We start from the raw sequence: 16,253 nt of genomic DNA on the forward strand, positions 1-16,253 counted from the left end.
CTGACCTGATTTTTACAACCTTTTCTGTGGTGGTGATTAAGAAATCAACATGATTGTTAAGTGAATCCATGGTCATTGAACAACGGCTGCAGTTTTTAAGTGAGCCCATTGTTCTCTATGGGATGCTTTTGCTAAAACCTGGCAGTAAACACAACAATATCATAAACTGCCATATGATGCAGGACACCACTGAAGGCCATAAACACAGGCCAGTTGCCAAATGCCCAAAATGCAGTCATGTGACTGCAGGAAGGGAGCAACTGTCAGAACCTTGGCACCAGATCACAAGTACCTTTTGGGGTTGTCCATCATAATCTCAGTCATTAAGCAACCAGCTGTAAGTCGAGGAGTACCTATAACAACTATCTACTGCAGTTTTTCTCAACCACAAGGTCTTTAGAATGAGTGGGCTTCAACTCCCAGAATTCACCAGCCAGCATGTTGAAATCTACTCATCTTAAAGTTGCCAAGGCTGGGAAACACTGATGTATTGAAAGGGATAGAAATCATGAAACTTGAAGATAAGCCTACGTAGATTAGAAGTGGGAGCTCAAGATAGAGGGATTCAAGCTGCTTAGAGTCTGCCCAATCCATCAACTTTTTAATCTAAAAATGATAACTACTGTAGCTCTTAACATCTCCAAATTGTCCTCCTTCCATATCAACTTGTCAGAGTCCAGGTTCATATGAAACCATCATGTGACAGTCAGTCCCTACCAAACTGTTATTTGGGAACCATGTTTTCTGAGCAGCCATTTCAATAAATTGTGGTAAAGCAGACCATGTTTTGGCAAGCTCACTCATCTCAAGAGGATGGCAAAAATATCCCATATTAAATGGTTAATCCATATTTTTTGGAGGGGAATGTAGTGATAACCTTGAAGAAAGAATGGATAAACCATTAAGGAAAAAAACAACAACTCAGTTCTAGGAAAACATGAGATGAAACTCAAAGTAACCCCAGCTTGATTTTGCCTGGCATAAGAGGGGGACTGGGCTTAAGGAAACACTGGTGGGCTTTCAAGTTTCTTTCATCATACCCCATAACAGGAGTCTTCAAACCTGGCCCTTTTATGACTTGTGGACTTCAACTCCCAGAATTCCTCAGTCAGGCACACTGGCTGAGTAATTCTGGGAGTTGAAGTCCACAGGTCATAAAAGGGCCAAGTTTGAAGAGCCCTGCCATATAACAATAAAGTAAAATTCTTGTAATCCTGGGTATTTCCTGACCTGGCCTCAGGGCTAACTATTGTAGATAAGTAACAGAGACATGTTAGTCTGTAAGTGGTGTTTGCAATAAGATCTTGACAACACAGATCTCATTTGCTCAAGATTATTTCCTTTGCAGTCTTATGCACTATTTAGAACTTGATCATCTTGGCTGTGGTCAGTCCAGGCTTTCATATAATGCTGTTCAATTATAATTTATGAATAAGGATATTAACATCCCAAGTAACTATTTTTAAAAAAAAATCCCCATTTTTTTCCCAATGTCTTGTTACATAAAGCTGCTTTCACCATCTCATCCCACAATTTGACCCATTAAGGAGATATCCCCATTATATACCCTCCAGAAACCATCTGATGTTCTCCCACCAATAAGCCTGCTCAACAAAAATGAAAATCCTTTATCTCAGTCGGACATTGTCAGAGAAGGTATATGTAGATGACATTCACCATAGCTGAATTTCCTTGGGGATTCCAAATTGGGGATCACTGACCTATAAACAGAACTTTGTTTTGCACAATAATAACTACTGTATGGTCTCGGACATAATTCTTTATGTCCAAAATTCATGTCCTTGTTTCTTTCCTAGGTTTACCTACAGTCCTCTGAGGAACATTTTTGGAAAATGTTCAGCTAGAACAGACATGTCAAACACAAGGCCCGGGGGCCAGATCCGGCCCGCGAAGTGGTTTCATGTGGCCCGCGAAGCCATCCTGGAAACAGTGAGGGAACGGCCCCCACTGCCTTGGCCCTGCCCCAGAAACCCTTCTTCTGCCAGAGACCCTCAGATCTGTCCCACTCCTGCCCAGGCCCCCATAGGCACCCTTGATGCCAATGATGTAGAGCTGGCCATGCCCACCCAGTAGGCCACACCCACTCTAGCCACGCCCACCCAGTAGGCCATGCCTACCCTGGCCATACCCACCCGGCCCCTTGAGGGCAACCGCAATGCTGATGCGGCCCTCAATGAAATTGAGTTTGACACCCCTGAGCTAGAACATCACAGCAGGTAAGATTTTCAATTGATTCAAAGGTTAGGAAGGGACCTGCTGGCAGTTGATCAGTCTCCCACTGCCTTTTATAGCACTAAAGGAAACAGCAGTATGGAACCGCAACAACAGTTGTGTTGATCCTAAAGCAAACAACTATCACTGGGAAGACCACAAGAGAGGCCAGTAGTCTAATCTGACATGGCATCTCCTCCAGCTTTCTGGGTGGTGACTCATCTTCATCGATCATACCCTGAACAACAGTGGCCTTCAAACTGTGAGTCATGCTCCAACTAAGGAAATGTTAAGGGAATGACAGACTAGTTAGTTCATTTATATACTACACAGGTAACCTGCAGAAATGCTTATCTTGGGAATGGTATGGCTGCCAAGAACATTGATAGTACAAGTTGGCCAGAGTTGCTTGGGAGTTGGGCAGTGCCTAAAATTAAATAAATAGACAGGCATAGAACCCTCTCTTTTTTTGATACGGAAGCCATTGCTGGACCAAAGCACCCATATAACCTACGTTGAAATACATAGAAGCAAAGCAAAATTCTGATAAGAAGATTTACCTCTCCTCCTGTACCCTGTATGTGTCTGCACTCAATGTTAAATTTTATAAATACAAATGCAGTTTACAACAACATTTGAGTTTACTGTTTACTCAATCTCTAATAGCCAACTAGATATTTAATAGGGACAATTCATAGAAATAATGGGACAGTTTAGGAGATAATGGAAATACAACAAACAATATTGTAAGATATTTTTTGTAGTATTTTTACAGCCAGGGAGAGAGACATTCTAGGAGATCCATTCATTCATGTTTGACTCCACCTTTTATTATTTTTATAAATAACTCAAGCTAGGGAATGTACCTAATGCTCCTTTCTCCTCTTATTTTCTCCACAATAACAACCATGTGAGCTGGATTGGGTTGAGAGAAAGGGACTGGCCCAAAGTCACCCAGCCAACTTTCATGCCTGAGGCAGGACTAGAATGCACAGTCTCCTGGCTTCTAGCCTGGAGCCTTATCCACTATATCAAACTGGTTTTCTAAATAAAAGCAATAGATAAAAACAGAGTTTCTATCTAAGGCAGCAAACCAACTCAATCTGTTTGCATATGATGCCATGGAATTGTACTTGACACCCGGTGAGGTGCAAGGATCAATGCTCACCATCTTGACCTTCCTTTGATAATAACACAGTTCTTTCAAAGACATTCCCATCATCTCTTTGACCCTATCCTTTCATCGACCTTGCTTTTCTTCTCCTTCCCTCAACCTTGCTGAGCATCACTGTATCTTCTAATCATCCACTTGTCCTAAACTACATGAGGCTTTCTTTGCTGATTTTTGCCTCAGGGGAAAATCAGCCTTCATTTGGTCCTGGATTGGTGGGCTGGTGCTTCTTGCAACCCATGGTATTCTTTGCAACTGTCTGCAAAACCTATAACTTGGAGGCGTCTATCTTTTATGCGGTTATGCTGTTCAATAGCAAAACTGCCGCCTGCAACAAGAATATATATAAAGACCAAAGGAGATTTCTTAATACATACTTCTCTGCTGTCGTGAACAAAATGGCTATAGCTTACACAGATTTGAAAGCTCAGTTTGGAAGCAAAATCCCTGAATGCTTAATATCATGTATATTCCATCTTTATTCTCATGTACTACGTCAGTTACAAAACCTCTGGATAAAATCTATGATATCATTCAGTTCCTGCTGTGACTGTAAGCTGCAGATATTTTGAATCTGCCAATTCAATGGGCTGTGAAGGTGAGGAGGAGTCCCGTGACATGGAGCTGGACAATAGTTTAAGCATTAAAAAAAATAGACTATTTACTCATTTTTCCAATCACCTTTCAATTGGGCTGTATGTTGCCCTGTCCAAGGTGCTGAACTTCCCAAATGGAGTTGCAAGAAGATTGGGGTAGAGCTGGAAGATTAATTGCCAAGAGCCCTGGTGGCACAGTGGTTGGAATGTAGTATTGCAGGCTAACTCTGCCCAGAGTCTGGAGTTCGATCTTGATGGGGCTCAAGGTTGGCAAAATGAGGACCCAGATTGTTGGGGGCAATATGCTGACATTGTAAACTGCCCAGAGAGTGCTGTAAGGCAGGGGTCTGCAACCTTGACAACTTTAAGACTTGTGGACTTCAGCTGCCAAAATTCCTCAGCCAGCTATGACTTGAAAGTACTTAAACAAACCACTCTAAATTCCTCCATGACCATGACAAAATCCTAAAGAAATCCTGCAAAATGAGGCCTCTCAAGATGTTCCATATTCATGATATTTGTGTTTTTACACTACTACCCTGCAACCTATTGCATATTTATGCTGGAAAACCCAGATGAACAGGCTTCCATCCCAGCCTCTTCATGGCATTGTGGATGTTCTCCTTATTTTTACCCCCACTCCAATTTGGAAGGGGGAAAAAAGGAAGGATTCTCATGACTGCCTCATCCTGTGTTAAGCAGGTGAGGACTGGGATGTATGTATATGACAACACACACACACACACACACACACAGAGAGAGAGAGAGAGAGAGAGAGAGAGAGAGAGAGAGAGAGAGAGAGAGCAATTTCAGTGTCACTTCTGTTACAAACTTATTCAGGAGTTTTGGGGAAAGTTTATTTCAGCCTTTATCTGGAGCTTGGAAATTGCTGTAGCAGCCAGTGTCTGATTACTGTAAATACAACCAAGGTAAAACAAAACAGAAGAATGTTTGGATCATTCAGAAAAAAAGAAAAACAAACAAACTTATGGGTAGTCTTTGTCTTCCTCAGTCTCTGGTCCACTAGCAGAGGCCTGGGAGTTTGAAGGTTCTGCACGGGATGCTAGCTGCTCCTAGCACTGCACAATTCTGGACAGAGAGTCTCCCAGCTTAGGAGCTTCTACTACTATGAGGACCACTTTGGCTTTGAATTTCCACATCTTCTCCAGTTCCTCCTTTAGGCCCTAGTACTTCTCCAGTTTCTCCTACTTCTTCTTCCTGATGTTGCCATTGCTTGGCACTGCTACATCTATTACCACCACCATCTTCTGGTCTTTATCTACTATGATGATGTCTGGTTGCTTGATTGGTTAGTAACCGCCTGTCTGTCTGGATGTAGACATCCCACTGGATCTTAGCCCTCCTATTTTCCACAACCTTCTGTGGAATCTCTTATTTGGATTTCGTAGAATCTAGCCCATATCCTGTACACAGTGCCAGCTACTTGCTTATGTCTTTAAGTATATGATGTGTGTGTTTTTTGTCTACTGTTGGCACTACAATAGTCTTAACATCTCTAATTATAAAAATTAAAAATATTTATTTAATATAATATAATAATAATAATAATAATAATAATAATAATAATAATAATAATAATAATAATAATAATAATAAGAAGAAGAAGAAGAAGAAGAAGAAGAAGAAGAAGAAGAAGAAGAAGAAGAAGAAGAAGAAGAAGAAGAAGAAGAAGAAAGAAGAAGAAGTTGGAAGGGACCTTGGAGGTCATATAGTCCAACCCCCTGCTAAGGCAGGAAACCCTATACCATTTCAGACAAATGGCTGTCCAGTCTCTTCTTAAAAACTTCCAGTGTTGGAGCATTCACCACCTCTGGAGGCAGGTTGTTCCACTGATTAATTGTTCTAACTGTCAAGAAATTTCTCCTTTGTTCTAGGTTGCTTCTCTCCTTGACTAGTTTCCATCCATTGCTTCTTGTCCTGCTCTCAGGTGCTCTGGAGAACAGCCTGGCTCCCTCTTCTTTGTGGCAGCCCCTGAGATATTGGAACACTGCTATCATGTCATCCCTCACCCTTCTCTTCATTAAACTACACATACTCAATTCCAGCAACTTCCCAGTGTTGGAGCATTCACCACTTCTGCAGGCAGGTTGTTCCACTGGTTAGTTGTTCTAACTGTCAGGAAGTTTCTCCTTAGTTCTAGGTTGCTTCTCTCCTTGACTAGTTTCCATCCGTTGCTTCTTGTCCTGCCTTCAGGTGCTTTGGAGAATAGCTTGACTCCCTCTTCTTTTGTGGCAGCCCCTGGGATATTGGAACACGGCTATCATGTCACCCCTCACCCTTCTCTTCATTAAACTACACATACCCAATTCCAGCAACCATTCCCTATATGTTTTAGCCTCCAGTCCCCCAATCATCTTTGTTGCTCTTCTCTTTTATTATGTCTTAACAATTCTGCTAACAGTTCTAGTACTCCTCTGCAGTATGGAACTGGTTTACCATTGCATTTTTCTGCATTTCTCTCCCCCCCTCAATTCTTCCCTCTAGTCTAAAGCCCTGGATTTTCTGATTTGTTTAAATTAGTCTCCTCTAGTTTTTTTCAGTTAGTGGGGGGGGAGTGCCACTTGCTGTGATCAATAAATGCCTGTGTTGTAAAAAGCACTAGCTGCAGAAAAGAGACCTGAAAAATATACATCAGATAGTAAAGAACAGCTTCTTCTGTTCTTGGATGAGATAAAAAGAAAAGAAGAATTAAAGATTTTCCAGGGAACACAAGTATTCTCAACAAATTAAGATTTTACAGCAACAGCTATCCACGTTGACAATAAGAAAAATGGAAAGAAAATTGAATTATGTGAAACAAATTAGTTTTGAATTTGCTAATAAGCCATTTAAATGGTCAACTTATAAATTACAGAAAGAAAATCACGTTGAAATTACAAGAGGGAAATAGTAAACTAACCTGTAATGTGGGTATACAAAAACGTTTTATCAATATTCACCTAATTAGTCATAGAGAGGGCATGATATTTCAGTGGAAAAGAGAGAGAAATATCTCAGAATACAAAATCTACCAAGGATGATAGAACTACAAAGACAAATGATGAAGTATAACAAGAAATTTCAAAAGCGATTAGAAACTATAAAGCAGGAAAGGCAACTGGACCAGATGGATGATTAGACCTAATTATAAATCTTTTGAGGATGAACAAAACCAGAGATTTTTCTTTTGGGAAAATGGACAAACAGAACTCTGTTTTTATATATGACAGCCACAACGAGATTACACTATGTTCAAAAGTGGAAAAGTTCAAGGCAACCCACAATAGAGGAATGGTTGGTGAAGATGATGGAACTTGCCGAGATGGCTAAATTGACTACCTTGATTAAAGAAAAGACGATATTCACACTTATAGGAAGCCCCTTATAGATTTTTCAAAAAAGTGTAAAATACAAACGGCAAAAAAAAAATGGAAAAAGGAAGAGGTAGGGAAAAAGCCTTGGTGGAGCAGTGGGCTAATGCCTCCTTAAGTAACACCAGCTGCCTGCAATTAGTGCAGGTTCGAGTCCCACCAGGCTCAAGGTTGACTCAGCCTTCCATCCTTCCGAGGTAGGTAAAATGAGGACCCAGATTGTTGGGGGCAATAAGCTGACTTTGTAATAATGCCGCTTGGGTGTGTGTGTGTGAAAGCCCTAATAAGCAGGCATATACATAGAATGAAGGCTATTGCTAAGCTTGTAAGCCGCCCTGAGTCTTCGGAGAAGGGCGGGATATAAATGGAATTAAAAAAAAAACAAGGAATGCAAACAAAAAGGGAAAAAAGTTATAGAAAAAAAATAAATTCTGGCTTTCTTCAGTACAGACAGAAATCTAAAAATCAGTGACCCTTTGAACTAGTATATACCAAAACAAACAGCATTTCTATCGTCATAAACAAGTCTAATTGTTAAAACCCAAGGTGAGAATTTCATTTATTTCAGTTGCAACGAAGTTTCCAAGTGAAGCTGGATAAAGTCTTTTGTTTATTCAAAACGATTTCACCATCTCCACCAACTCCATTAATTTTCACCATCAATTCTTGCGTTGTGAATATGTGTGAGTCCTTCCACCTGTGCATATACAGGAGCCTTGCACTCTTGTCATATTTAAAAACAAAGCTATATTTTTTTTCAAGCTGTATGTCCATCAAACCTAAAAGCCCCTACTTCAGTTGTACATTCCGATTAAGAATTCTCTGAATTAAAATACATATCTATTTCCAATAAGTCTTCGCTTTCTTATATGTCCACCAGAGATGATAAAAAAGCCCTTCAGACTGTTTATACATTTGACACATTCTCATGTGTCATGTGTTTATACATTTGACACATTTATACATTGACCATTTATCAGCTGCTAGATGCCAATGGTACATCATCTTTTCAAAATTGTCTTTTAAGTTATAATGCAATGTAAATTTCAGTCCTTACCCAACATATTCTCCTATTGATTAAGCGTTTTGCTGTAATCAAAGTTTCTCGCCCATTTGATCGTACAAGCTTTAACATATTCATCTGTCAAGTGCAATAAATCAGGAAGCAAGGAAGCTCAGATGACTACGGGTTTATTGCAGTTCACACTCTTTACAAGAATCTGAATTACTAACCGTCAAAGCAAAATGGTGGTAGATAAGAATCAGTGGAATTCAAGGTGGGCTGGACTTAAATCTCTTGTGAGCACAAAGGGATTCAAAACTAATGACATGCTTGACCCCTCCCTCAAGCCTCAGTCTTCTCATCTCCCTACATCCCCCTCCATATTTATTTTCAACAGGTATTTATACAATGTAACAATCAGGTTAAGGTTCTCTTTCAGAGAATGTTGATAAATCAGAATACACGAACCAAGTTTGTGTGGTTATCATTTCTGTTCTAAAAATGCCTCTTGGCCTTTTCTATAGAAATTCTTTTATGGCCTCCAAACATAAAGGAGTTTTGGAAGTCAATCTTACTTTATATCTATTCCAGACTTTCAAGATGGAGCATAACTTGTGGTTTTGATGATTAGAAAAAAATAGATTGTAGAAAAAGTGAGCTTTTTTGCATTCACACAGCAAGATAACTTCACAACCATACTTACATTTCTCACAAAGGAAATGGAAAGCTTTTTCCCCCCGTTTCTTTTTATCTTTTTCTCTGCACTTTTTCCTTTTTTCCTTTCCTGTCCTTTCTTTCATCTTATGTTCTCTTTAAAACTTTTAATAGAAACCATATACATATACATACACACACACACAAACACACACACACATATATATATTAGCAGCCTTCTCTGTTCTTTCTTCCATGCAGTCACAATGGTTTTTTTTTGTTTAATATCCCAAACTCTTCTCCAGTATTATTATCTAGTTGAATTAGCATGGATTCTTATTATTTTCTATTTATGATTTTCCCTATTTCTTTTCTTAGCTTTTCTGAACATAATTACAACCTCTTTAAAGCATTTCAAACACACAAGTCTAATAGGGCTCCAAATAAACTTCTTTTCAAATAGCAGCTGAGCCATAAACTGCCTAACAGAACCAGAACAAAATAATGCAAGGCAAGTCACCAAGATTATAATTGTCTCTTCATAGTGAGGAGGGTTCTTTCCCCCCCCCACCACCACAATTGGGCACATAAATTTTCCCTCAAGCTTCCGCAGCTGACAAACCTTTTTTAGTTTTGAAAAAGCGTTTCCCAAACCCCTTCTTCAGTAATTCTATATAAAGATTTATTTTGCAGATTAATAATACTAATTACGGGTAACCCTCGACTTACGACCACATTTAAGCCCAAATGTTATGTTGCTGAGTGAAACATCTGTTAAGGGGGGGGGGTTTATGCCATTTTACAACTTTTCTTTTTACTTTTATTAATCATTGCAATTGTTAAGTTAGTGACACAGTTGTTGAGCAGGGTCCACAAGATTGCCTGGGATGCTACACATCCTCTCCATGACCTGTTTTCCTTGTTACCTTCTGGGAGGAGGGGGCTCCGTGGTATCCGAAGCAAAACATCCAGATTCAGCCATAGTTTCATTCCATACAGCATTAACCATGTGAATTCTCAGGCTTCCTCCTTCCATTATGTATTCAAGATGGACAGGGATTAGTGTTTATACGTTGCCTATATGTAAGGGTGTAGGTCTATACATATGTTGTGTATAGTATGTTTAAATGTGTGTTGTGTATATGTACACTTCGAGAGCAAGCAACTAAATTTCATTTTTCATGTGTGCCATTGTGCCCCCAGGGAAAAAATGACAATATAGGCTGTCTATCTGAACCAATTTTACAATGCCGCAGTCATAAGTAGGAATGCTACAGTCATAAGTACAAACATCCCAGGCATTAGGTGAACACCTTAGTCATTAAATCACAAAAAGATGTTGAAAGTTTGGGAAAAATTCAGAGAAGAGCAACTAAGATGATCCAAGGCCTGGAGACTCAAACATACAAAGAACAGCTGCAGGACCTGGGTTTGGCTAGTCTAAAAAGAAGAAGAAATAGGGGAGACATGACAGCAGTGTTCCAGTACTTGAGGGGCTGACACAATGAAGAGGGGGTCAAATTATTCTCCAAACCACCAGAGGGTAGGACAAGAAACAATGGCTGGAAACTAATCAAGGAGAGAAGCAACCTGGAATTGAGGAGAAACTTCCTGACAGTGAGGACAATTAACCAGTGGAACAGCTTAGCCCCAGAAATCGTGGGCGTTCCATCACTGGAGATTGTTATGAAGAGGCTACACAGTCACTTGTCTGAGATGGTATAGGTTTTCCTGCTTGAGCAGGGGGCTGGACTAGAAAATCTCCAAGGTCCCTTCCAATTCTATTCTGTTCTGTTCTGTTCTATTTCAACAACATAGTCAGAAGTGCAAACCCATTCTTTGTGCCATGGGCACTCTTTTGCTGAAAACCAAAAGTGCTGACTGTCAGAAAAACCATCATAAAATCACGTGGATGCAGGATGCTGCACAAGGCTGTAAACGCAGCCGTTTTTGACAAGCACCCAAAATGTGGTCACATGACCACAGTGAGAGGCCCAACCTTCAGAACTTTGGAGCCAGGTTGTCTGTTCCCTATTTTAGGTAGGTGACAACTTCAAATAGCCACTAAGCAACCAGTCATAAGTCAAGGTCTATCTGTACTCCCCACACAAGAACTCATAACTACAACTTCTGTTTGCCACCATGTCGTTCTTATTCACCCTCAAAGCCAATGCAGAGTTGGGTAGCAACAGCTTCCCTTGGAACAGGGGCTGGCAGAGAGAGGAGTCAAATAGAAACCAGAATGTCACCTTTTATAATAATTCTTTAGCTTTTCATGCCACTCCTTCCAACAAGGCATCTTTTTTATGAGATGTCTCTGATGCTTAACCACCATCCCAATCAAAACAAAGATGATAACTGATGATGATGATGATGACTGATGATAACTTTATTGTCACTTTGAATGTACACCAACCAGCATACATCAAAATGAAATTTCATTGCATACAGCTCTCAAAGGGTCACCACCTCCAATATATACTTCTTGTTCGGGGCCCGCTCAAATTTCACATTGTCCATTTTAGTCTCTAGGGAGTGAACGATGGCAAACAGGACAGATGGAAATGGGGCTCCATGTGGATTAGCCCTACAAATTCGCTTGTATTCTGACAACCTCGCCTTCTTTCCTTTTTCTGATCCTGACTCTTCCACCCTTTCCTTAAAGAGGCCTTGCTTCTTTTCGCCCCTGGAGCACGCTGCTGCCGCCGCCACCAACTCCTCCAAAAGCCTCTCTCTCTCTTCCTCTGGGCCTGCCGACAGCCTCATCCAGTTCCTTCGCCCCATAAGCTCCAGGTCCTCTCCTCCTCTGCCTCCTCTGGAAACAGCCCTGATTTGCAATACAATCCATCACTAGGCCAGCAGTCAGATCTTGCTGCTGGTAGAACAAATTCACCCGTTTCAAATTGCCAAAACTCCCCAAGAATGTGATAGAAGCTTGTCCAAAACTCAAAACAAGCATGGCAGAATTCTACATTCAAATCATATCATGTACCGTTTGGGTACACAATAGGCCTTCTGTTTCTGCTAGTAAATTGTTCAGGATAGTCACTACTTACACATCCTGTATACTTGCTCTGAGATTCATTTTAATTATGGTTTGTTTTTTTTGCCTGCTCAGCTGCAAAAACTCTGGGCAGGTTAACAATCAGTTAAAATCATAAAAGCCGCAATAGAAATATTGTTCTCGGAGGTTAACTATCAAATTTTGGTGGTTACAAGAGGAGTGGGATTCGCTTCCTTGGATAATCATAATTTGATCACTCTTCTGGCAAGAGAAGTGCAGGTGGTGAAGGGAACAAGAGCTGTCAATTAACCTTCTGACTCTGCCAAATGTCCTGGGAGAAAGCAATAGCTTTGCCAAGCAAGATGCCAACTAGTGTCAGTTGATCCTGATGCTCACCACTCAGCAAGAACAGAAACACCTTCAGTGTCTGCTGGATAGAAAATGGCAGCATGGATTTTTCCCCCCTTTTTAAAGGAGAACCATTGCATGCAGGAAAAAAAGGGCAAAATGCAAACACACTTAAGAAAAGGATAGATGAGGTGTAGTAATAGCAATAGCACTTAGACTTACATACCATTTCAAAGTGTTTTACAGCCCTCTCTAAGTGGTTGACAGAGTCAGCCTATTGCCCCCCACAATCTGGATCTCGGAAGGATGGAAGGCTGAATTAACCTTGAGCTGCTGAGGATCGAACTGCCAAACTGCAGGCAGCCAACAGCCAGCAAAAAATAGCCTGCAGTACTGCATTCTTACCACTGCGCCGCCAGGGCTCATGGCAAAATGTGACAGATTGGGCCCTTTAGACTCTGAATCCTAGGCATTGCTCCTACGATTCGGAGGAGTCTTCTTTCTGACCCCACATGCAAAGAGTGTTCTGTTAGTGTGAAAAGGAAACACACCCTGGGAGAGGGGGGGAAAGGAAAACATACACACAAGCACACAGAAATTCTAAGATTGTTCGAAGTTGCATTAACGTATGTCTCATCTCATTTCCAAACCTAAAGACCAACTGCTTTGTACATGTTGCCTGCCTCCTTCCTTCCGGTGACCTGTGTTATTTTTTAAAAATTATTGTTATAGTTCAGAGATGATGAACCTTTTAGAGACCGAGTGCCCAAACTGCAAACCAAAACCCATTTATTTATTGCTGGGTGCCAGGTTGGCATGGCCTACTGGGTGGGTGTGGCTGTGGTGGTCATGGAAGATTGGGTGGGTGTGGTCACCTCAATGTCGCTCGTGGGGAGGGACACCTATGGGGGTGGCTGGTTGAAGAGGGACAGTTGCCACCTCCGAGGCATGGCGTGGGTGCCCACAGGGAGGGCTCTGAGTGCCGCCTCTGGCACCTGTGCCATAGGTTCACCACCACTGTTATAGTTGGAGCAATGAGTTTTGCATCCCTCCAATGAAAATAATGGGTACTAGCAATTGTCTGAAGGTTGAATCATGACAGGCAAAGATGTCTGAAAGTTGAATTGTGGCAACTGGAAAAAAAATTTGTTAGCTTGAGACGTTTTGCTGTTCATCCAAGCAGCAATCAAAGCAAGTCAGTTAGGCAGAGAGTCATTGGAATGTACCAACTCTTGCTACACCAACCTCAGGAGTTTCCTCTGCAAGGCATTTTAGGGATGAAACCCCGGAAGTTGGTGCAGCAAGAGTTGGTACATTCCAATGACTCTCTGCCTAACTGGCTTTGACCGATGAAACTGCTTGAATGAGCAGCAAAACATCTCAGGCTAACCAAAATGTGTCGAGTTGTCATGATTCAAACTTCAGACACTTTTGCCTGGATGACCGAGAGTCTTCACTGATACTACCAATTAGAAAATGAATACTGGAGGGAGGGGGAAGGGGGGTTTTTTAAAGGAAAATTGTATTTTAAAACTTTTCAATAAAAAAAAAATATATATATATAAAAAAAAAAAGAAAATGAATACTGGTTACTTGTAAACTTGGCTAATATTTTGTAAGTTAGACCACTGTGAGCCTTCAGACCTTTGGGTTAGCTTATGATGGACTTTGCACAAATCCAGAAAATGAGTTAAATCGGTAACCAGACTAAATATGTCATCTGAATCCAGGCATTCCAATAAGCTATTTTCTGTTTTCCAGAATATCTGTCAGGTGCAAGGAACTAGGAACAGGAATTGAGTTCAAAGCCCTAAAAGTTTATTACATGCAACTTATAAACAAGAATCTGATCTACTAAGAGTCAAACCAAATTGGTGGTAGATAGGGGTCAATGGAATTTGGGCTGGGGGAAGGGGCTGGACTTGGGTCTTTTGTGAGAGCATAGTGACTCCAATCTAATGATGCATTTGATCCCGCCTTCCAGCTCAGCCTGTTCATTTCCTACATCATCTAGGCCAAGGTATTCCTGCTTCTGGAGTGATCTTCTTGGGATACGTAAGGGGCACTGTTTGTATGGCCAGTATTGGGAGCTAGATTTAAATGCCTGCTCTCAAGCGTAATCAAGACTCAATTACCAAAAATAATTGTACTGTCATAAACCAAACAATACAATCACCGGGTATAAACAATAACAGAAAAAGAACTTAATGAGTTTAATAACCGAGTATCTGCTGAATCTCATTGGCATTCCACTTGCAGAAGCCATTGCTAATACAGGAGTTACTTCAAATTAAAATAGCTTTGCTCCCCTAAATAATTTACCTTTAAAGTGATATGATTAGATTTGCCTTGTAGGGGGAGAACTTTGCTGGTCTATGGCAGGGGTCTGCAACCTTGACAAATTGGTAAGACTTGTGGACTTCAGCTCCCAGAATTCCTCAGCCAGCATAGCTGAAGTCCACAAGTCTTCAAGTTGTCAAGGTTGGAGACCCCTGGTCTGTGGGGACAAAAAGAAAAAGAAAAAAAAGCACAAGAAGTCCGGTAGCTCCTTTTCCAGCTAACTAATTTTATTAAATGGCTTAAAGCTTTCTTGAGCTGCAATTCATTTGATCAGACGCTTAAAGAGGCTAAATCGATGTAGGATTTAAACTGGGGGGAAGGAAGGGAGGAAACAAGAAGAAAGGTTGTTTATGTAGAAACAGGATGCAAGTGAGACAGATTATAAGTGCCTTATCAATTAACAGTTGCGATGTGTTCAAAACCCATTACATTTATTGAGACCATTTATTGAGATTTCCTAAAACCTTTTGATGCGAATCGAGCATTCTATATTGCTCATCTTCTTCTCTCTTTTTTTTCCTGTCTTATTTTATTTCACAAAGCGAAGCACAGGAGTCATCTTAAATTTAAAAGTTTTAAAGTTTGATATATAAATAAATAAATAAAAATTCAGACTGACCTCCTATCTGCTAAATTTTGGGCGTATTCCACTTTGGAAAGAGTAGAAAGCAGAACTATGGAAAACGCTTATGCAAGATGAGTCTACACTACATCTTGTCCTAATTTGGTTAATGTTAGTTTACAGTTTGCTAGCTTTTCATAATAAAATGCCAATGGTTTTGCTCACACAACATACTAAGCCAAAGCCTGAAGGAACCACATGACAGCTTAACATTACACATGAAGCCCACCAAAGACACTTCATGTGGCAGTGCCTTCAGAGGTACCCAGATTAGCTTGGTACCTAAGCCAAAGCCAAAGCCAAACCAAGATCTTTATGGCTGGGGTTTACATGTGATTCCAGTTCTTGGATCAAGCAATCGAAAGACCTGCAGAGACACCAGGTGACAGTTGCAGAGCAGAGAATTTTTCGAGCCCAAGGAAGACTCAGTCAGATCATGAAGTTTCTTACCAGGATGATTGAGCTGCATGGTACTCTTGCTCCACTGTGACAGCCCCACAATAGCTACCATCTTGGCCCCCAGGCTGGATCGCCGCTTCTTGGTGGAGGAGAGACTTGCTGAATCGGAATTGCCACCATTACTCTTCTCTATATTGTACATTTCTCCACTGATGCTGGAGCTGCGGACCACATTCCTGGCGGCAGAGTTGCTTGTCTCCCCATTCAGCATGGCCACCTGGAGGGACCTCACCGGCTGCGGACCAGCTGGGTGAAGCTGCAAAAGAAGACCAGGAGACATGAAGTAGGAGGCGTTGGTCCCTCTGTTAATAGCAGAGGCAGGCACACTGCTTTGGGCTGAAAAATAATGTGATCAATACTCTCTCTGTACTTTGCCCTGACCTGAAACCCTATCAAAATGGGTCCAACTAATTCCCTGGAGTTATACTTGGACAACCACACCCAAAAAGGAAA

General features: G+C 41.0%; 1 protein-coding gene across 1 annotated transcript in view; it reads right to left on the reverse strand.

The window, feature by feature from the left end:
• Window positions 1–16,011, reverse strand: part of RIMS3 (regulating synaptic membrane exocytosis 3) — a gene marked incomplete at its 5' end in the record, with an annotated part of 35,006 nt that extends 18,995 nt beyond the window's left edge. The window contains one exon of the mRNA XM_081335211.1: window positions 15,792–16,011. Coding sequence (XP_081191337.1) covers window positions 15,792–16,011 — 220 coding nt within the window. The remainder of the gene's footprint in view (window positions 1–15,791) is intronic.
• Between the last annotated feature and the right edge of the window lie 242 nt (window positions 16,012–16,253).

The sequence above is a fragment of the Vipera berus genome, assembly GCF_964194415.1.
Source record: "Vipera berus genome assembly, chromosome: 9".
Lineage (NCBI taxonomy): Eukaryota > Metazoa > Chordata > Lepidosauria > Squamata > Viperidae > Vipera > Vipera berus.